The sequence below is a fragment of the Pistacia vera genome, unplaced genomic scaffold, assembly GCF_008641045.1.
Source record: "Pistacia vera cultivar Batoury unplaced genomic scaffold, PisVer_v2 Contig208, whole genome shotgun sequence".
Taxonomy (NCBI): domain Eukaryota; kingdom Viridiplantae; phylum Streptophyta; class Magnoliopsida; order Sapindales; family Anacardiaceae; genus Pistacia; species Pistacia vera.
The window spans coordinates 663276-686693 of NW_022196011.1; the positions used below are offsets into that span (position 1 = coordinate 663276).

Here is a 23418-nt window from a genome sequence, read left to right on the forward strand (position 1 = left end):
CAACTTCAAAGACATTATATTTAATGTCAACTTATCATCGCTTATTCTTCATTGAATTATTAAGGACGAATGGTTTACAAGGGGTATTAAAAAATTAAGTCAAAAATTTTGCCAATACTAAATACATGTCTAACTATGGTGTGGGGAGGTTTATATTTACTCAACAATAAGAAAATCTTTGGTACACTGACTTGACAATAACCTTTTCCCCTTTTCGACGACTTTATTCATCTATCAGTTATTTGATGTAACACCTCCTCCCAAGGAGAGCACATTGCATCTTAATCTAACCTATAGATAACCTTTTTCATAATACAGCTCTCAACAAAAAGTACCAATATTAGAATTTAAACCTAAGGGAAAGCCTAACCTAAAAGACTGACTTGATAGGTGAGAGAACCCTTAAGTTTATGTACCACACTTTATGAGCATGAAATCCCGATATAGGATCTTAATAACTTACCTTTTATCTATGTGATGATTAATTAAGAGGCATGTTTATATCATATGTTATGATATAATATATTTTATTTGATTGTATATATTGACATATTCATCTTACTGCGTGAACAACTAATCAAGATGTGGGTATGCAAAAGACTTTTTGATTTTACAAAACTTCATAAGAATAAAGTAAAAGAATTTAAAAAAAAAAAAATCAATTTGGATATTTAAGCCCTCTTAATCAAATGGAAGAAATATGAATACCAAATAGGATAAATCACACTGTCACCCCTATATTTGGCATAAAACATTTCACCCCTTTAACTTCAATAACTAACAACATTTTCCTTAATTTTCAAAGTAACATCAAAACTACTCAAACTAACTAGGGACTTGATTCCAGTAAGAGTGTTGTTATTCAAGTCTGACTAATTTGTTAAGTAAGCCTATATTAGTAATAAATTTCAGTTATAATTTAATAATGAATTAAAATTAAATATATTTAAATTTCTTTTACAAAACCTTTTCACTCAAGCTTCATAAACCTAAATCTAGTTCCTGCATTTTTCTAACACTTTATTGATTCATTTATGAACTTAAAATTAACAAACAAGAGGATTATGGGTCTTTTAAAGTAATAGAAATTAATCGAAGTATATATTGTCAACAAAAGACTGAAAAAAGTTACGATTTTAAGTGTATTCCTAAGTATTTTTATTGTGTACATATGTTGTTGCCTTTCTTTGTTCTTACCAGAGGTAGTGGTGAGCCACTGTTGGTGGAATAGTCTTAGGTGGACTGACGGTGGAGTGGTCTTCAGTGGGCTCACTGGTGGAGGTGGATTGGACTTGGGTGGGCTCACTGGTGGAGGTGGTGTGGACTTGGGTTAGCTCACTGGTGGTGGTGGTGCAGGCTTGGGTGGGCTTACTTGTGGAGCTGGTATATACTTAGGTGGGCTCACTTGTGTTGGAGTAGTAATGGGCGGCTTACCAGGGGTGAAGGTTTAGCCTTGGGTGGGCTCACTGGTGATGGCGGAATTTCCTTGGGTGGGCGTACCAGTGGTGGTGGAGTAGCAGTAGCCAGAGAAAAACGACAATATTTCTACAAATTTTTTAACAATGGTAAGTAAAACACTATCTAAAAATTTACCTTTCCAAACAGAAATTCCTCTTCATTACTAAATGAAACCTACAAAACAAGCACAAAACCTACAAAAATATTCACTTAGTATTAATTGTGTTCTCTATATATAGAAGTGAATGTTGACGAGGTAAAACAGACTGTTATATTCTTGCTGATTTTGATTCCATAAATGTACATTTCTAAGTTCATTAGATAACTTAAGAGTATTAATTTAAAACCGTAAATGCAGTCCAAAAAATTAACAATTAACACACATGCCTCCCCTCTAAAATTAATTCTTGTGTTCATCTCTGCTTTTAAGTTCCAGTACACCTATGTTTAGTTTTTTTTTTTTTTTTTTTTTTTTTATTTTATGATCCCTATTTGATTGAATTCTGTTATTAATTATAATAATTTAGGTTTAATTACTTGCATATGTTCATATTCCTAATTAAGTCCAGGTTAATTCATTAGAACTATCTCTTGACTTGAATGAAGAGAGAATATTTATGATCAATATATAACAAAGTAGTGCATGTTTATTATTATAGTTTGGGAAATATTAATTTACATAAATTATACAATAGAGCATAAGCCATTAGCCATGGCTTAATTTGGTTCCTAGGTGCTCCTCCTTGGGCTGGTATTATTACATGTGTTATAGGTGTTGCAGGAGTTACTGGTGGTGGTGATGGTGGTAATGGCGGTGGTGGTGATGGCAACGGCGGCGGCAGTTTCTTCCCCGTAATTGGTGTCTTTAGTGTCTTGCCGGCTTGCGTAGCTGATTTTGCTATTGGATATAAGGTATCCACCACTTGACTTTTGACGAAGTAAACTATACCAGATTGAAAAATGTGAAAATTTGATGATCAGATTCTAAACTCAAATAGCAAGTTAAATTTCTTTCCTGATGATCTCCTATTCTTTACAAAAACCTTAGATAAAAATTTGAGGAATTTATTAAAAGATAAAACTTTAATTTTATGTAAAAAGTTTTAAAAAAAAAAATTAGCAAACTCTTTACTTGAAATGATTTTTAGGTTTGAATTTTAAAAAATTCAGATGATATGCATGTGAGAATTTAGAGATGCTTTATGTACCAAGCTTTCTATAGTGATGAAAATGTTAACTATTATTATATTTGGTTTCAATCATGATAATTGTATTATTATATTTGGGTTTAAACCCACTGTATAATCTAAGGTTTCATAATTATTTTAAATGCAACGTATTCTAAGTCAGAATAAAACCTGCCTAATTTTGAATGCAATGTATGTATTCCATTAACCGATTATATTATGCATATTGAATTAGTAATATTATCATAGTTTCTTTAATATAAGCTTGGATGAAACTTTTAGAGTTCTTCTTGGATACTTCTTCTCCTTTTCTTCTTCCTTAAATCTTCTAATTTAATACTAGATAGTGGATTTGTTAGCTCTATGTGAATGAATGAACATGAATCTCATTGTCATATAATGAACTTTCCAAAACCAGTGAATCTTAGTGTTCAATGATTCAAACAATATAAATTCACTCATGCATATATTATTCCTGTTTGTGCATGAAGAATTACCTCAAATCTTTCTTAGAACTCTACACATTCTGTAATTATAAAGCATAACATATTGAATTCAGATAATGAAAGAAAAATCATTCAAGCAATTCAAGACATCAATCACAAAAGAAATGCATGAAATATTTTCGTGAGTCAATATAATACCATTTTTTCTCTGATGGCATATATATTTTTGTGGGTAGATGATTAACTGCTTCTGATCTTCAAGTGTCATTTGTAGTATCAGTAGTGCTTTCCTGGTATAGATGTTTTTCAGTTGTCTATGTAGTAATATTCATGCAAATTTGTTAGACAATTTCATTCTCATATTTCATTTAAACCTTCAAATTCTCTGTCAGAAAATTTATGAAAGTTAGAAAAGCTCCAAGAATGATAAAAAGTACAGGTTAAAAGAGTCCAAGCTTACTTAGACATTACTTTTCTAGTATTATTTCTCTGGTGGAATGCAGTTTCCTTTCTTAATATATTTGGAAGTATAAGATTGCAGCACATGGAGAAGAAGACAGACCATCCAACCAATATACCCAAGAGTAATCACAGAAATCAGCATCAACCAGTCATAAGTTTGAAAAAAGTGAAGTCCTTGGAGCGTTGAGGTTCTTAGATTTTCCGAAAGCTTCATTGCGGCTTCATAGTTTCTGACAGAAATTAACTCCTCAATCCAATTCAACGCAGAAGAATACTGAGCCAGCGACTTATAAGGCTTTAAATAAAATGAGTTTGACTGCTTTATATCTAAGTTTGTCAAGAAAACCATTGAAGATAGCAAACTAAATTAATTCATTGAACCCCTTCCACATATTTCCACAAGTATCAACAATAGTTGATGTAGGAACTAAGAAGAATCTCTGACAAATTCTGAAATAGCTAAGTACATTGAACGGTCAAGATAGTGAACAACATGAAATTTTTAAAGGACTTTAAAATTAAAATGTAATATGACAGATTCAGCTATTAAATAGCACAAAGTTTAGATCATTGTCAAAGGAATAAAATAATGTAATGTTTAAACCTTCTCAAAAGTTTTCTGTCCATGACAGTCCAAATTACTATCGAGTAAATGGTGAATAAAGAGGATACATGATTTCCAAAGAAACTGGTTGAGAATTTGCTTCGTATTGGCTAGCCCAGCTTCAACTTTTTCTGCCTGACCATTGTAATACAAATGAAATCTTTGTTACTTCTCTACAAGTTAATATTCGATTCAGACTATTCCAAATAACAAAATTATAATTTAGGAACAAATGTAAATTTTCAGCTCAAAATTTACTGCAACACTTGAATCACTAATTACAACAGAGGAAAAGTTCACTTTCCGATGAAATCTACTGCACTCACCTCATTAATGTTGATGTATTCAAGCGGTAGATTCCCAACCGAGTTAACAGGACATGGCAATCCGAGAAGAGTTGACTGTCAGAAAAGTCAATCAGCAGACCAATAAAAATAATGGAGACGTCATTAGGTTCAGAACAAAACTAGCAAAGACAAAAATTAAGCACAACCATGATTGGTGCAATATCAGCTTGATTGACATTCACCCTTTCAATGCCATCAAGACCCCATTCTTTAGGTGTTGGAGTGTCATGTGGATGTTCATCGACTAAACGAAAACCAAAATCAGAATGATTTGTTCCAGATGATGGCCCCAAACAACGAGAGGGGTATCAGTGTTTGTGGGATGACCGCCTCCATGACTACCTGCCAGTAAAATGATAATTATGTCAACATTTTTTTTTTTTAGATAGGGAATAGATATATTCTATTAAAGTAACAAATTTAACAATGAAGGTGAACAAGCATTCCACCAAGGGGAACACTAAATTTTTCTTTTTCTAGAATGAAATGAAGTAAGAATATTCCCAAGGCAAAAAATTAATATGATATAGAATAATTCTGACCTTTGTCATGCATCCAATGATACGGGTGAAAACATACACTGTATGATTGTCCTCAAAATAGCCTTCAAGAAGAGAATACATACGCTTGGCAATATGGTCAACAACCTTCACATTATTGAGGTAGATAGACGAAAAGAGCCGATGTGCATGCCCATTCAAATCACAACCAAGTAGATGTAGAGATATAACACGATTATCTTGTAGTAGTACCTCCAACTTCGGGTCTTCATTGGACCTATTAAGAAGGCTCTGAAATTGATCAGAAGACCACTCATCCAAAAAAGACGCATCTGCATTAACACTACCGTATTGATAAAGCATTGAATAAAAGTTACAACTCTAAAAGCTAACACACCAAGATATAAATCATTCGGGCCTTGTAAATGAGTAAAGATTAGGTTTTCAACACACAAGCCAGTTTACACCAAGATATAGTCAACTATAATGCAGAAGAAAGAATATCAGTACATGCCAGCTAAGATGTCTTTATATTCATAAAGTTCTAAGAAAGCTTCTTTTTGCTTCTAGCATTTACTAAAGAACTTTAAGAACACTAATGAAATATATGTATGTTTTCCGTGCTTACAGAAATTGACTGAACAAACCAGTTGCAAAGTCTTCGTAGTCATGAGAAAAAGTATTTTAGGTGCTGTGTGGCAAGGCTCCACAAAATATCGGAACAATATCTGGGCTACCATCAGGAATTGTATGATGGATTTGATTAAAAACCGAATCAAATTCAACTGGATAGCTTTCCATCCTGCGAATGCGAACAAAAACGTCTTTAGCTTACACAATAAGTTGGTCGCCACACACAAACTTTACAGGAATTAAAAAAAAAAAAAAAAAATTATATTGACCTTTTGTAACAGCGCTAGGATCCTCATAAAAACCAGCAATTAGAACAACATGTCCAGGCCTTGACTAAGTAGGGGGCCGAGCATGAGACTCCCCAGCCACCTTGATTCTTAATCACACTCCTCACAAATGGTGCTCTGAAATTCCCTTCTGAATCCGGCTCAAAAAATTTATCATCCCGTAAACCATCCGCTGTACAAAATCTTTCCAAGACAAAATCTTTCCAAGACCCCTTTAATATATTTTGCAATATGTTCTCATTAAAATTTCCCAAACAAACACCAAAAATAGCAAACACATATATGCTCAAAACGCACACTTTTAACTACTTCATTGAGACAAATTAAGAAACACAATACTCAAAAAATTTACCAAATAGCTGAATTCCATCACATGCGCTTCCAATAAGGAAACACTAACACGATCAAAACGAGGACGTTCTAAATCATTTTTTACTGAGACAAACGAGCAAACACCTTGTGTACAAAAGTTTCGAGAATGTACCCACTAAAAGGACGAGGCGTTTGGCGGGCGCCTTGAAGCGAGGGGTGACGGAATCCATGCCATGAACAATAGGAGTCTTGAAATAGATATCGAAAATGCTTAGCATGTAGACAGCGTGAAGGATCACACCGAGAAACACTAGCCACATCTCTCGTGTCTTAAGCCATTTTTTCCTGATATTGCGGCTTTTAGATGATTGTTTCCTGCCCAAGATCCCATCAAAGTCCATACCTTTGTTTTCTTGGTGTTTCTGTTTTCAATCTGCGGTATATGTTTTCCGTTTTCTTGGGAGTCGTCGTTGAGTAACTGTGTAGAGGACAGTGACACCCTCAAAGTTTCTAGGTACAAGCCTATTGTCTTTAAATTGTCTTTAATTTAGTTTTGATGTTTAGGACAACATTAGTTGGTTACACATCCGTTGATGAATTTTTATGCTCATTTTTTTTTTAAATAAATAAATATCATCTCAATTCAACTTGTTAGTTTTTATTTCTATCAGTCCTATACAAAATTTTATGCTATGTTTTAAAGGGAGAGTCGAAATCCGATATACTCATCTGATTATAAAGTCTTGTTTTGTCAACAGAGAGGACGAAACCTTTGACTACCTTTCTGGTTTAATAGGTTATTAGAATTGGGTGATTCTATCATATTATGATAAATCTATACATATCGATTCTAATAAGATCAATTGTAACGTTGATATGCGTCAACAATTAGGTTTGGTATTTTAATTTCGACTATTATGTATTTGTACCAGTATTTCTAGATTTGTATTTGTCCCTTCTAAAATTAATTTTTGGGTTTATCCCTATTTTCAAGTTTCATTACACCTATGTTTAGTTACTTGTTTTTTTTTTAGTGATTGTCTGTTTGATTTATTTATGTTGTTAATTACAGTAAATTTAGGTTTAATTACATGCATATGTTCATATTCCATAATTAAGTCCATGGTTAAATAAAGAGAGAATATTTATGATCAATATATAACAAAGTAGTGCATGTTTAATATTATAGTTTGGGAAATATTAATTCCCATAAATTATACACTAGAACATAACCCATGGTTTAGTTAACAATATTGTTTTGCTTTATTTAATTCGCTAATTAACGTAAAAGTTAACTCAAATGATATGGAAAGAGATTGAGCAAAGAAGTTTTAGATTGATGGAAGAAATCTGGCAAAATCAGAATAAATTTGCGTACACATTTTTATGAGAAAATTGAGCTCAAGAGTAAAGGCCAACTCAATTGATGAGGGTTTCATGTTTGAGATTAGTAAGGCTTAGTTTAAGATTATTAAAGAATAATACTGAATAATACTATATATATATATCATTCTCATACAACATTATGTGGTAATATATGATTGGATGAAAGTTTAATTTTAACTTTAAATTAACCAATCGTATCTTGCCATATAATATTATATGAAAATAATATACGTGTAGTATTACACTCTATTTAATTACAAAATCACTTTTACAAGAGAAGATATAATTTAGTATAGTCTAGTATTTTGTACATACTGACATTTATACCCCCTCTAGTTGTGAAAATTACTGTCGAACCCCTAGTGTTTAACAGTCATTACTTCTTTTTAGTTAATTTTGACAGAACAGGGATAAATTAGTCAATGCAACCTAAACCAGCAAACCTTCATCAGCCCGTCCCCTTTCCGCCAAGCCCAGGTGCCCAACCACCCTATGGCGGTATGGCCCCTCACCCCTTCCTTCTCTCAGCGTCTCCATCTTCCAGTGAATCCCCAGTGGCCACCCACCCTACCTTCCTTTCCAAAATAACACTTTAAACCAAAATCATGAACCACCCAAATCAGAATCCACTTCACTCAAATCAACAACAAAAAAAGAAAAAAGAAAAATCATAGGAAATGGAAAAAAGTATGAAAGAAATCCACAAACTCAGTAGCAGGGATGAAAATCATCGGGGCTGTATTCAGTGAGGGGCTACGCTGGAAGTGGGGACACGTGAGATGGTGGTGAGTGGGTGCACGAGTCGGGTGGGTGGGTGCGTGCGGTGGTGAGAGTGGGGGTGCGAGGGGAGGGATAAGAAGAGGTTGGGGGAAGGGAGGACAAAGAAGAAGGTAGGAAAATGTGCATATATATAATCAAAGGTATTTAAATACTCTGTATGGGTAGTGGACTAGTAGGCAGATTTAGATGATAACATATTGCCAAAGTCCTAACAATTGAGGTGATAAATAGCAAATTGTTTACCAATATATCAACAAAACGGTCTATACAGCCTACATTAAATAGATAGATCGTTATTACACCATGTTGAAATTACTATGTTTGTTTAATGAAAAATTGACAGAAAACAGGGGAATGGAAATAGAGAAGCTCTGTTTTGCTTTGTTTATTCTCTGATTTGATTCATAAAAATGGTTGTAGGACATATGAAACTTTTTTCCTTTACATTTAAAATATTCCTTTGAATTCTTGTAGGAACTTAGAAACAGAGTTGGTGTACATGGAGTGTTTGCTTGAGCTCTCTTATGGGCCCCCGGTTTGTTTAAGCGTGTTTAAAAGAGGCTCATAAAATTCAAAATTTCATTCACAAAATAAGCATGTTGCAGCGATAATTTAGGATTTAGAATGATGTACAATGAACCCTGCACACAATTATGATTTCTTCTAGGACAATTACAATTGTCATTATTGAAAATTTAATTCAGCCAACCTTCCAAAAAGGAAAATCATTATGGAATATCAATATTTTTAATCTGAAATTAATAAGCATCTAATGCTTTGAACTCCAGAATATTGAAACAGCAAATTTTTCTACATGTATTTTGATCCGTTAGGATTTCAGAGATGCCAATATGCCATTGAAATAGGTAACTATCCTAATGGTGACAGATTATCTCAAAACCAGAAGAACTGATTATCCAATTGATTTGAATAACTTACAGAATGTGCAAGAGAATAGTCCAGGTTTTTTTATTTTTGCATAGTTTATGCACTTACCATTTCAGTACAAATGTTTTGCTGTAAAAGACTGTCACTAGAGGAGTTTTTATTGTAATTTAAACAATTTTATTGCATCTTTTAATTAGATTGCAAGATATCTTGATAAAAGCTGGATTTTCATGGATGGATAGATCAATAGCATCTATTCTCTAGTTTTGCTGTTCTTCTGGTTATCATCTTCTGCTACTTGAAATTTATATATTTATTTCTTTGTGAGTAGGTGGAATCGTATTTGCGGATTATTGGAGAGCCAAAGATTCCTTAAGTATTTCTTCAAGTGCGTGCTGTCCCGTATAGCTTTCCTTTTCTTTGATGTATATTCCAGATAGGTCATCCCTGTTAGGTGTCTTCATTGCTGGTTTTGGTTGCAGGTTCTTTACTGGTCTTAGGGGAGTATGGCGCTGCAGATGGAAAGTTTTCTGCTTCCTACAGTACTGGAAAATTATTTGATGTTGCAGAGGCATATTCAAATGATGAAACTGTTAAGGTATCACGATTTTCTTGGAAAGTTTTGTGATGGTCACATTGTACATCTGCTGCGTCGTTCATTGTAATTCTGTGATCTGTGTTTAATCTTTAAATCTTGTAATTGCTTTTGCGCTTCATGTATGATGGCAATAATATTATGCGGATTTCACAGTTACCTTTTGCTATTTTTCTCATTTGAAATGTTTCTCTACTCTGTGTGTAAGGTTAGTTGAATTGTAGAAATTGGGAAACTTTTTTATGAAAACTTTTGTATTCAAATGCGTTGTCCTTGCACGCTTAGATATATATGTCAAATACATCTAATAGGGCTATAACCAAGGTCATAAGAAAATGATACATTAGTTTTTCTTACATGCAATTTTATTCTCATGTTACTTTTAATTGTTTGTTTTGATTACATTTTAATTCCGCCATCTGTATTTGATCTTTATATCTTGTAACTGCTTCTGATCTTAGTACCAATTGTAGAAAGTGGAAAATCATTTCTATACATACTTCTTTATTTAATGAACTGTCCTTACATGTGTAGATATATACATCTTTAACAACATGTGGAAGTGATTTAAACAGCTATCAACATAGAAATTAACAAACTGCATATTGTATCGTCTTGTTTGCCCAAAGTGTTTGGCAACTCGCAGAAATTGGAATACATAATACAAGTCCAACAAGTGAAACAACAGAACAAATGAATAAACAAAGGGCGCTCCACCTTCAACCAAATGTGAAGATAATATCAGTAAGATGGCAGGAACAAAGTCTCTGTTTACCTGGGGGAAACGGGCCATGGTGTGCCACAAACTATTTAAAGGAATGGCCTCAATCTTCTTTGGAGCTCCGCACATTCTGTAATGATAAAGCATAGCTCATTGAATTAAGGAAATAAAAGAAAATATGAATTCAACCAATTCAATTCATTAAAAATTAGAAATGCATGAGGTATTCTGGTGAGTCAATAAATACCATATTGTTTCTGAACAGATGTTGTATAGTGGAATTAAGGTTGCCTTCCCAACATTCTTCAACTTCATTCTCTCCTTCTGTCAATTGTAGTTTTTGCAGCTTTGTTGTGCTTAAAACTCCATGACAAAAAGTCTCCATCTTCAAGCATTGCCTGACAATTACTTTTTTTAAGGATGGGAATTCAAGAGTATAATCCTCACGACAAAAGCTTTTAAGGCTGGACAGACAGTGAAGTTCCAAACAATCCAATCTGTTGAAAACAATTGGATCCTGCAGTGCTTCATCTCCCAAATGTGTTATAATTTTCTCCATCAATTTGCAATCAGATACATTCATTCTTGTAAGTCGGTCTAGAGTTTTAGCTTTCAAAGGGGTCAGTAAATATCTCAATCCATCACACTTTGAAACTTGCAAAGTCTCCAAATTCTGGAAAGACATTGATGATGACCATGAATTTTCTAAACAGTCACATTCTGATACTTTCAGAGTCTTGAGATTTCGAAAAGCATTGCTAGGCTGAGAATTTCCTCTCCATATATGCAACAACTTGGGCATTTTACCTAACTCTAGTTCTTCCAAGCTAGGGAATGCATCCTGGGAAAATAGTCAATCACCAAAAAAAAAAAAAAAAAAAAGTGTTGAAACCAAAAAGAAGAGATGATTAGTTTATGTGGATAGCACTAAAGATGGTGAGATTAGAGATATATGGGAACTTACTTCTATTGATAATGATAATGATGTCAGAGTTTTCTAGTAAGAAAAATTATTTCAATTATGATAATACTACACATTTCACATAAAATTCATGCATTGCTAATAATAAATATGTTTAACATATCTTTTAAGAGATTAAATAAGAAAGAGATGCAAAATTAAGAAAATTTGTTAGAATGCCTTTACTTGAGTTGTAGAAATGATTTATTTGAGTATTGTGCCTCATACCTTGTAAACCAAGAATAGTGGTTGTTGACTTTCTCCATGAGTCCCTCGGATTCCAGAAAATTCTGAAGCAAATATCTCAATATTATCACATCCATGTACGTTCAACTTAATTAAATTTGGCCATTCAGAAATATGCATTTTCGGGTATAAACTTTTGAGACTCGGTAGCATCTGTAGAGACAACTCGGCTAAGTTAGAGAACACAAACTTAGGGACTGCTTCCTCCTTGTCAACAATTTCCTCCACCTCTCTAGACCTTTTCTCAAGCACTTGAAATATCTCTTCAACAGAATCACAATTTTGTACTTCCAAATATTCTAGTTTCTGGTGTCTCCCAAGCATGTTAGACGGAAAAACACTTACCAGTCTTTTACAAAAGTATACAAGCACATTTTTTAATTTGCAGAAGGAATCCAATGAGATCTGATCGTCCCAAATCTTTACCAACTCATCAGCATGACTGATTAACAATCTCTCCAAACTAGGGAATCTTACCTGAAGAATTCATTTACAATTACAATTACGACATAACCATCCCTTATTAGTAGATCATAAACATATAAATTAGCTGTGATTAAAAAAGAGAAAAATTGAAAACAAAATAAGGGGACGGAAAACCTTTTTATCAAAAAGAGATTGCATGCGAGTATAGTTCTCCTTTGCACTCATTTCTTCATTTTCTTTGCTTGATGATGTCATCCCACCACATATAGAATTGGATATGAATGTTTGAATAGCAGGGCAATTTTTAATCCAAAGTCTAAATAAGGAGGAAATTTCAACAATATTTGCAGTGGAGTTGCAGAATGTCGTGAGTTTTGGAAGATCTGTGAGCTTCAGCTCGTATAATTTAGGAAACAACATCCTACTTGATCTCTCTTCATCTTCATCTATTACTCTTTCCATGAACTTACAGTTAGATATCTCAAGCTTCTTCAGTTTGAAAAGACTTTTGACCATTGAAAATGGGAATAAATATTTTAAATGATCAAAGCCCTCGATGACCAAGTTTGTTAAATTCTGGAAGCAAGAAGGTGTTTCCAAGCTGGGTAACACAACCTGCATGCATATAAAATGTTTTTTTTTCAGAAACAAAAACTTTATTTTGTTTCTAAGATATGTGAATTTCTTTATTAAAACTTATCATCGTGTAAAAAAAATTGAAGCAGACTTACCTTTACGGTGAAAAGAGATGCAAGATGGATACCAAACTCCTTCATATGTATCTTTTGACAGTCCTTAATGATAATAGTTTCCAAGGGAGGACATTCCAAAATTTCACTTCCCGAATAGAAGCTTGTCAAGTTAGGCAGTGACTCAAGCACAACAGAGTTTAATTGAGGGATTACGATTTTATCACTCACTGCATCCTTTTGCGGTTCTTTTTTGATGATCACTTCTATCAAAGCACAGTTTTTCACTTCTATCGCTTGGAGTTGAACAAGACCCAACAGTATCCATGGTGTAAATATATATCTCAACCTGTTGCAATTGCCAATTTTCAATGATTTCAATTTCTTTAAGCCCAGAATTTCTTGACGATTTTCCTCCAAATCAAACACTTGTTCTAGTGACTCACAACTTCTTACATCCAACATTTCCAGATTTTTGAAGCCGCATAACACATTGGATGGAATAGCACTTGACATATCTGAAAAGTTATCCACTTCTAATGACTTTAAATTCCAGAATAAGTCGATTGGTGTCTGACCATTCCATAATTTTTCTTTCAAGTTGGGGAATTGAGAGAGTGTCAAATGTTCAAAGCTACGGAAACCAACCTGTGAAACCCAAAATATTGGATTAAAATATTGAATTTTGAAAGACTAAAACATAGAAAAGTATTTGAAGCTTAACAAAATGAATATTTATATATGAATGTCAATGAAATTTTAATATTGGATGTGCTAACTCATAATAACAAATTTCATGTTGATGTAGCAAAAAACAACATCCCTATTCTATTATTATAAAACATATGTAGTCACATCAATTGGAATCCAAAGTAGTCTTTCACTAAAAAGATTAAAAAAATAATTATTATAATACATAAATGTAACAATATTTTGTACTTCTTTATAGCTTTAATAAGTGCCCCTCTATGATAAGACCACCTGAAAGTTGGACATAAAAAGCTATGGAACGATTGAAAATCTTATGCTTTTACTTATTAGACATGAACCAAAGAAAATAGCCACTACATAGTTGTGAATATATAATAACAACAAATGAAAAAAAAAAAAAATTAGCACAGAATTATAAATCATACTATACTATTCTTTTTTCATGCAATTTTGCACAACAAATATCATTTAGTTTTGTCTTTGTAATCTAATTTGAAACTATGTAAGAAAAAAAATGTATATGGTCCTAGTTGCAAGTAGTTCTCATAAAAATTTAACCAAGGCATAATGACCCTTATAGAGCAGATTGAGAAAAACTAGATCCTGAATCAAAACACAAAATAATTGCTCAAAAACAACTTAGCGAAAATTTTGAACAAGTATCAATGTACGCTTTTTAAACTTGGTTAGCATGTAATTGATTTGTATATGCCATCAGTAGATTGAGATTTGTGGAATCCTAGAATTATAAATTTTTAATTGAAATAGGAGTTTGACAAATTTTCATTCTAGTCTATAAAAGTTAATAGCTCTTGTAGTCATGATTTTGGCGTTGTTGCATCAATCTCTATCATTAATTCAAAATTATAATATAAACAATATCATAAATAGTATTACAAATCATCATATATATTAGTAGCAATATCTGTAAAAAAAAAAATGTATATATAGATATCAATAGCAATGTTGTAAAAGGAAAGAAAATGATTTTGTTAAAGAATAAATACCATATCTGTAAACATTTGCTTGATAGTGGAGTTGAGGTCCTCCTTCCAAAAATATTCTGGGTCACCCTCTCTCGTCAATTGTACTCTCTTTAGCAAAGGTGTGCTTAAGACTCCCTGAGAGAAGATCTTTAATTTTGGGCATTGACTCACAATAACTTGCTCCAAACAAGGGAATTTAAAGGAATAATTGGTTGAGCAAAAGAATGTGAGGCTTGATAAACAATAAAGCTCCAAAACTTTCAATTGGCCAAAAACAATCTCCTCTTCTCTGTCCCCCTCCTTAGCTATTATCTCTATCACTAACTTGCAGTCTCTTATTGTCGTTGTTGTGAGATTGACAAGAGCTTTGGCTGCTGAGCATGTAAGTATGCTGACTAGTCCATCGCAGCTAACTACTTGTAGAGTTTGAAGATTTTGAAGAAATGTGTCCCCTCGTAAATCTTGTTTCCATATATGTCCTTGTTCATAGGGGAATAGCTCTTTGAAACTATTACCAACAAACCAAAGTGATTCCAAACAATTTAACCTTTGAAGGAAACCGGACAGAGAAGCAACATATTCATCATCAAAGTAACATAGCAAAAGTGTTTTAAGTTTTCCAAAGCTCTCAGCTAGATCACAGTGGAGGAATGTCAATTTGAAGTCATGCGCATCTAAAGCCAACGCTTCCAAATTCGGTATGACCTGAGAATTGATAAACAAGTAAATAAGTAGGTGTTAGCATTCACTCATCAACAAGTTCACCGATATACACAAAAACACTACGATTTTTTAGCAAGTTATCATTATTGAGAATGCAAACTGCACTCAAACAACAAACAAATGCTGGATTCTTAGTTTATTTTCATTTTTTATGTTACTTTCTAACTGAAACTGCAAAAGTTTGTCATGTTTCGCACCCAAAATCAAGTTGCAAGTCAAGTGGCATAAGTTAGTTAGGCAAGTTGATTAAGTTGTTGAAGGTTGTTATGCAAGTTGGTCAACTTGCTGAACAAGTTGATTTACTTCCCAGCAAAATAAAAGAACATCCCCTGTACTTGAAAACAATTAATGAAAAATAGTTGCCATTTCTACCTTGTTTCCCTATTTTTTAAATTCTTAGATCACCAAACCTTCACTCTAAACTGCCTTTACAATCATTAATTAGTAGTACAACTAATTATAAGCAAGTAGAAACATATATAACCAGATCTTTAATTTGGAAATAATGTAAATGGAAATGTACAAGGCAAAAGGTCTTATATACTTTTATGAGCCAAATTTTAATGAAAGAAATAAGAATTTGGTTTATGATGTGTGAAATTGATATTACCAACAAAATTTCTCCAAATGATTATGTTATTTAGATATTTCAAATAACTAAATAAATAAATATGTTACAATGTTAATATACACTTTAAACAGGAATTACATAAATGAACAACAATTTTTAATCAGCAAAATGAATAATATCTCACAGCTGAAACATTCAATTGATTATTATACATCAACTCGATGGATTTAAAGAGAAAAAATATAATCAGATTAAGCGATGATCAGATTAATCTGAATGATCATAAACATGTTGCATTTTTTAGTGAGTATGGATGAAATTGAAATCATACCTTTTCTAACAGAAAAATGGCAGGTTGGCTTTCCCCATCATCTTTCCTTTGGAAGCTAGGAAATTCTGAAGCATATATTTTTATCTTCTTGCAACCATACACAGCCACAAATTTTAGGATTGGCCACTCTATTGTATGGAACCCTGGGTAGAAACATTTGAGTTCTGGTAAATTATAGAGGCGGAAGTTTGTTAATTGTGGAAAAAAAAATCTAGGGGCCCCGTTAACTTCCTTCTCAGAAACAATTTTCTCCAACCCACAGGAGACTAAACAAAGGTCATTAAGTTGCACGAGACCAGTAGCTATAGTAACCGGAAAGACACTTCTCATACTCCAACAATTTTCCACGGTTAGCTCTTTCAGATTGTGAAAGGTGAGAAGTCCGTGCGAATTAGATGGAACAATAGTCTTTAACTTTTCACAGAATTTGACTCTCACTTTTTTTAGTTTGCAAAAGGATTCCACATGGAGTTGTTGGCTGTTCCATATCAATTGCAAGTTATCCAAGTGTAATAGTACCATCACCTCCAAGCTTGGGAAAGCAACCTGTAGCAAACAATCCATGATGTCAATATTTTTGTATAAAACACCCACAATCTTACGATGAGAAAGATGTCCAAATATTATGTAAGGTTGATTTGCTCTCAAAATCGAAAAAACGTTTTGAAAGCAATAGGCAACATAATTTTTTAGTATAAAGATAAATCACCTTTTCATCAAAAAGAGGGTTTATATCAATAAAGTAGTTCTCCAAGTTCAACTCTTCTTTAGGTTCTTCTCTCACCGTGCCTGGATAAATAGATTTGCAGAAGAATGTCTTCAAATTAGAGCAACCATCAATATGAAGTTCATTTAAAGACGGGAATTCGATTGAATTCCCGATGCCAAAAGTCACAAGTTTTGGCAGAACTTCAAGCTTCAGGTAGAATAGTTTCGGAAAACTCATATCAATTATCCTTTCTTCTCCTTCTTCCTTTTTTGAGTCAATTATTACTTCCATTGACTTACAGTTGCCTATCACAAGTTTATGGAGTTGGTTAAGACTTTTGACCATGGAGGATGAAAACAAAAATTTCAAGCCATTACACTCCTCCACGGTTAAGCTTTTTAAGCATTGACTATAAGAAGACATTGCCAAAGGTTGATCAAGCCAAGTATTCTCAATATTAATTGAGCACAGTTTCAACTTCTCCAGTCTTGGAAAGACGACCTGTAGAAACAAACCTTGTCCATAAACATAACTTATAAACTAATAAGAAAACTCTTTTTTATATCAAAAGAAAATAAAAGATGAAAAATACAAAACATACCCTCATGTCAGATCCAATCTTTATGAACTGTGGTAGATGTTGTAGTGTTAGAGAACACAATTGATTGAACTCAATCATATCATCTGTTTCAATTTCATCACCATAGTCTTTACTTTCTTCACCAAAAATCTCTTCTAGGTTCTTACAATCAGTCACTTCCATTTCTTGTAGCTGAGTAAGGTTTTTTGCCACGGAGGATGCAAAGAGATACTTCAATCTGTCACATTTTTCTATTTTCAGTATCCTTAATTTGCTGAAAGACTCTGCATTGAATTGGCCATGACATATCTTCTCCAAATTAATCAAATGGCGAAGGACCAAGGCCTCCAACTTGGGAAACGCAAGTTTGCCAGTAAATGAGTTGACAATATACAAAAGCTCGAGACCATCTTGTACAAGCAGATGCTTTAAATGTGGAAAACCCTCCTCATGTAGTTTATAAAGAACATTTCTTACACCATTCATTTCATTCAGGTACAGATCTTCAACTCTCTTCAACAAAGTTCGAACCCCTTGCCCTAGATAATTATTAGCACTGATCTTGAGTTTTAACGTTCTTGAAGTTGAAAAGTCATATTTATAGGACCAATTCCATTTGTCTCCTATAAGTATTTTATAACTATTCAACTTCTCAAAGAACATGTCTTGTGGCATAACCCGGATATCTGGAATGTGAAGATGTAAAGCTCTTAGGTTAGACAACCGCTTCAACTCACCAAGACTAGCATTCCTTCTTCGTCCTTGACTATTGGCTCCATCAGCCTCCCATTGAACAAAGCTATTGCCCATATATAGTTCTTCTAACTGTGACAAGCTTGAAATGACATTTGGAGCAATTACTTTAAGCTTTAAACAATTGCTCAAATCTAATAACTTTAACTGCGTCAACTGTCCAATCTCACTGGGCAACTGTTCTATATCAGAGTTCAAAAAGCTAAGAATCTCCAATGTATTTAGCTCTCCAATTATTGCTACATCTCCTAGCATGCAGCCATCCAAACACAATGTTCGAATTTTCTTTAGGCAACAAAGAGATGGAGGTAATGACAAGAAATGTATTCCGGTCAAAACTAAAACATTGATTTCTTTTATCCCTTCAAAAAGGATATCAGGGACTTGAAGAGATTGGTTTCTAGTATACAGCAAAAAGAACATGAGTTCCGGACATTCCAACCTTTTAGGAAGCTCATAAGAAACTTTTCTGTAAGGCAGAGATATAGCGGCTGATTTTTTGGATATTTTCTTCTCCAAAACAGTGGCATTTTGAATATTAAACATAAACTTTGAGGAAGCAATAGTTACAGCAACAGCATGAATGATGTCATGCATTTTAACATGATCGTTACTGTCACCATCCAACAACAAACATGAACCTTTGAGATGATTTATCAACGAATGCAATCTATTCCGTCCTTCTTCCAATGTATCCACATTTTGAAACAAGCCCCAACCAAAAGCATATTTCAGCAAGTCAGCAATAGAAATATTAATACCTTCAGCAGCTAGAGCACAAAGTAGAAATAGTGACTGTGCTTCCTCGTCTTTCAAAAATTTGTAACTCAATTCTATAGTAGAGTACAAAGTATCATCCATACCTGGAATGCATCTTGGGTTAGACTTTTTAAGCTGAGTCAGAGCATCTTTCCAAGTATAAAGACTCTCATTTCTCAGTGCATTTGCAATTACTGAAATTGCCACTGGCAAACCTGCACATTTTTTTACAATCTCAGTAGCTATAGGTTGGAAGTCAGAACTTTCTGCCAAATCACCCACAATCTTCACAAACAAATTCCATGCATCTTTATCAGATAAAGGAGGAACATGGATGTTCTTCTGAGTGTTCATATCCTTGGATAATAAGTCTTGTCTTCTAGAAGTTAACAATATTGTGCATCTCCTAGTCTTGTCATCATTTCTTTCTCTCTCAGCATCTACCAAATGAATTCCAATGGTATCATCATTTCTTTCTCCCTCAGCATCTCCGAAAGGAATTCCAATTGCATCCAAGTCGACTTTCGTCCAAATATTATCGAATATTACAAGTACATTCTTCTCCTTCTTTATCCTATTTCGTAGTAAACCAGCTCTCTGATATTCACTCTCCTGCCCAAATTCCAGGCCTAAATCAAAAGCAATTTGTTCTTGAATTTTTTTGTAGTCTGGGGTTTGTGTTACCTCAGCCACGGCCACCTCATCAAATAACTTGTTTTCCTTAGTCAGCCAAGCTACTTTTTTCACCAGTGTGGTTTTGCCCACACCTCCCATCCCATACACCCCAATCATGTTAACATTAACATCCTTCAATGTGTCCATAATTTCCTGCAAAACTTGCATTCTAGAATCAAAGGCCTCATACCCTCTAACATACATGGATTCTGTCCTCTGTAGAGCAGGACGGTAAGAAACATGACTAAAGTTTCCTTTCCCCAACAGATCCGCACCATTTATTGTGGCGTTCATTGCTTTTTTGCCAAGCCTGTAACGTTGAATCAAATTAGGACATGACGCCAATTTGAAACAGCCGCCCTTGTTTACTTTATCTTCATCCTCAATGATAGATTTTGCTACCTCTTCAGTGAACTCATGCACGTCACTCAGCCATGTTGTAACAAGTTCATAAATCTCTTCCCCTTGTCTTTCAGCAGACTCTGCAGGTTTCTGCACCATCTGTCTTTTATTTCTGAGCTCCAAAACTTGTTTCTTGAGATCGTTGATGTAGTTCTGGTACTTGAACACATAAGAGATCTGCTGTTTAAGCAAACCATATATATCTGATGTAGCCTCTTTTACAACTTCAGTACCAGCAGCCACAGCTATTTCTTGAGCCATTGCCTAATTCTTGTGAGATATTTATGACTAGTGGATATAAAGAAAAAAGTGAGAAACGGTTGATAGGAAACAAAGGTCAAAGAAAAAGAAACAGAGTTACTAAACAAAATACTTACAAGGAAAGCTGGGTAAACAGAATCTAGCTTTAAGCAAACAGATCTCAGCCAGACAAGTGCACCTGCGAGTAAGAATCAAACAGACATGTAGTTATTAATCCCATACATCTATTAATATATTTTTTTCCTATCAATTTCAAGCTGAAAAATAATTTATAACCATTCCATGGGCTAAATCTAATGTTTTTGGTATTGTTGTATTGGAAATTATATACAGCATTAGAAATTTGATATCTCGGATGGCAATGATTTATGATTATTATGTGCAAATAAGAAATTAATAGTAATAAACAAGAAGGTAATCTTTAATTAATTACATATTTAGAGATTCCAATACTCTTCTTAAAAAAAGTGAAATGAAAGGTTAATTTATATAAATCTGGTGTTCTATAACAAAATCAACGCTGAAACTGAATCCCATTATTGATCCATGTGATAGATTTTCCGGGTTTAAGATTGCGTTTTGTTTTATATTTAAGACAAATTTCTATAATCCAAGGGGTTGTACTTAAATTTAAGTGGGATAGATAAGTATGCAAGAGTTGAATTGAGTAATTACATATCTTGTTTCTATCTATCTTAAAGCCTTATTTAGCCAGTGAATGAGGCAGCAAACACGACACCCACTAACTACTGCTAATCATCTTAAAGGAAGCTACATATTTATGAATACTACTGGATATAAAGATAAAAGTGAGAAAAAGAAACAGAGTTAATAAGGAAAATACTTACAAGGAAAGCTCCGTAAACAGAATCTTAGCTTCAACCAAACAGATCTCTGCTATCAGAATCAGAAAAGTTGAGAATGATGCTGGATATTATATATATATATTTTTGAAGTAAAATTATGGATACTGAATATAAAGTAAATCTAGTTAAATGGGACAGAATTGAAAATGAAAACAAGAGTAAAGAAAAAAACGCAGAACTGAAGCAACAGAGTATATATTAAAACAAAATATTTAAAGGAAAATTGAGAGTAAAACAAGTGCAGCTTAAAGGCTTAATCTGAGAGTAAGAGCAAAGTGTTCAAGGAGCAGATTGAGTGTTTGCTTCTCTTCTTTGTGAGCAATAATAAGCAACAAAGATTGATAGATTTTTGCTGTAGATTTTTTTTTCTTTTGAAAGGAAAGGAAGACCAAGACTTTAGTAGTAGAAATGGACAAAATAGTTTTGAGAGAGAGAGAGCGAGCAATAATTGAGTATGAAAACAACTACCAATTGAAGAAACAGAAAGTCAAGTAAATTAATCAAGCAAAACTAGCATGACAACCCCACAATAACAACAGCGTGCAGTGTGAGGCCTCGTTTTTTCTGCAGAGCAATCAAGTATGTGTTTTGTCACTGTCATGTTGTGTGGCCGCCTGCCCACCACCGGCTTCTCATTAAAAGAAGAAGAATCAAACGATATGAAAAATATAATAATAATGATAATAATAATAATAATAATAATTTCTTATATATATATTTCTAGTTTTTAGAAAAAAAATTACTGACTGATATTATAATTGTCTACTTAAAAGCCATTATATTCTAACAACACAGAAAGTAGAAAAATCCAATTGGAAACCAAAATTCCTCTTGCCTGATGAAAGTATGACATAAAACAGGGGAATGGAAACAGAGGAGCTCTGTTTTACTGTTTTTATTCTCTATTTTGATAGGCAAAAATGGTTGTAGGAAATATATAAAAACTCACTGTTATCGTTTACACTTCTTTGAAATCTTGAAATCAAAATATGATATATATGTTTACATCACTGGAAAAACATTTTGCAAACACATAATTCTAACAATCTGAAGCAAAGATCTCCACGTTATCACGTCCATATACCTTAAGCTCTTCTAATTAGAACACTACTGATAATTAATTTATTAACCCCACAATATTAATTTTAAGACATTGATTCTAATTTGGTATTTCACCAGATCAGATTAATTATTGCTATTGAGCAGCCACATCACTTATAAATTATACTTAAGGATTTTAACATGTCTTCCGTAGGGCTGCTTCTCCTCCTTCACCAGCTGGCGTGGGTGAGTCTTGCGCTAGATCGGAGTCAGGACTGGGTCCAAGTCTCCTGATGCCGAAGGAGTTTTGGACGGTGGTTATCCTCCTGGTGATGTACTATCTGTTGGTTATTTCGGTGATGTACCTGGCTTCGATGGGACCTTAGGTGATATAAATTACCTAAGGTCCCATCGAACTTTCTCAACATCTTATTTTGATGAAACCTATTACGCTCAAATTAATCATATCCATATATTTATTAGCAAATGCAGAGCAGAACTGAGAGGTTATTAGTCTTGTAGCATTGACTGAAAGAAATGCAGCCAACGAAAGCAGCAAAATTCTGAAAGAGAATGAGCCAAGCAAGCTGATCTCAAGAGCTAGCAATTGATAAGTGACTCTGCAGCCAATGCAGAAGCAGTTTGAGTTGATTACTCCACGCACAACATTCTCTCTTTCGGATCTAAGACATTTTATTAGTAGCTTCACTGATTACTCCACGCACAACATTCTCTCTTTCAATACTTGGGATCTAAGACATTTTATTAGTAGCTTCACTGAATCAAATATCTTATTCTAATAACCCTCTATCCCGACTACCTGTTAAATCTTTTTGTGATTTCGGCATCAAAATCCTGCCGTTGAGATTGGGTTTTGGATAACAATTTGAACACATAAACCAGCGGTCATCCAAGACAGGTCAAATCTGGATAATATCATGCCTGATACACCTTATCCCAAACATTATTTATTATATACTAAATACGCGTAATATCATTCGGCCCACACAAACATCAAAAACTAATTAGTTTTAACCACTTTGGGCCATTCAACAAAATTATTACTCCACATTTTTGGACTTATGGTTTTGATATCTGGATTTAGTATTTTAATGTATTGAA

General features: G+C 33.6%; 2 protein-coding genes, 1 long non-coding RNA gene and 1 pseudogene across 3 annotated transcripts in view; 1 reads left to right on the forward strand and 3 right to left on the reverse strand.

Moving 5' to 3' along the window:
- Positions 1 to 20448, reverse strand: part of LOC116129150 — a 41364-nt gene extending 20916 nt beyond the window's left edge. The window contains exons 1-5 of the mRNA XM_031414905.1: positions 17561 to 20448; positions 16960 to 17460; positions 16251 to 16796; positions 14647 to 15330; positions 12971 to 13576 (exon numbers count right to left, since the gene is read on the reverse strand). Coding sequence (XP_031270765.1) covers positions 12971 to 13576; positions 14647 to 15330; positions 16251 to 16796; positions 16960 to 17460; positions 17561 to 20389 — 5166 coding nt within the window. The 5' untranslated portion in view covers positions 20390 to 20448. The remainder of the gene's footprint in view (positions 1 to 12970; positions 13577 to 14646; positions 15331 to 16250; positions 16797 to 16959; positions 17461 to 17560) is intronic.
- LOC116129100 lies at positions 3488 to 6753 on the reverse strand (annotated as a pseudogene).
- LOC116129103 lies at positions 9400 to 10511 on the forward strand. The gene is made up of 3 exons (XR_004127853.1): positions 9400 to 9678; positions 9773 to 9888; positions 10420 to 10511. It is a non-coding gene; the product is annotated as an uncharacterized LOC116129103 (long non-coding RNA).
- LOC116129101 lies at positions 10389 to 12783 on the reverse strand. The gene is made up of 4 exons (XM_031414854.1): positions 12414 to 12783; positions 11796 to 12290; positions 10854 to 11447; positions 10389 to 10736 (listed from the first exon to the last, which is right to left on the reverse strand). The coding sequence occupies exons 1-4, from the start codon at positions 12753 to 12755 to the stop codon at positions 10710 to 10712; spliced, it is 1458 nt and encodes a 485-aa protein (XP_031270714.1). The 5' UTR covers positions 12756 to 12783; the 3' UTR covers positions 10389 to 10709.
- Positions 20449 to 23418: the final 2970 nt, after the last annotated feature.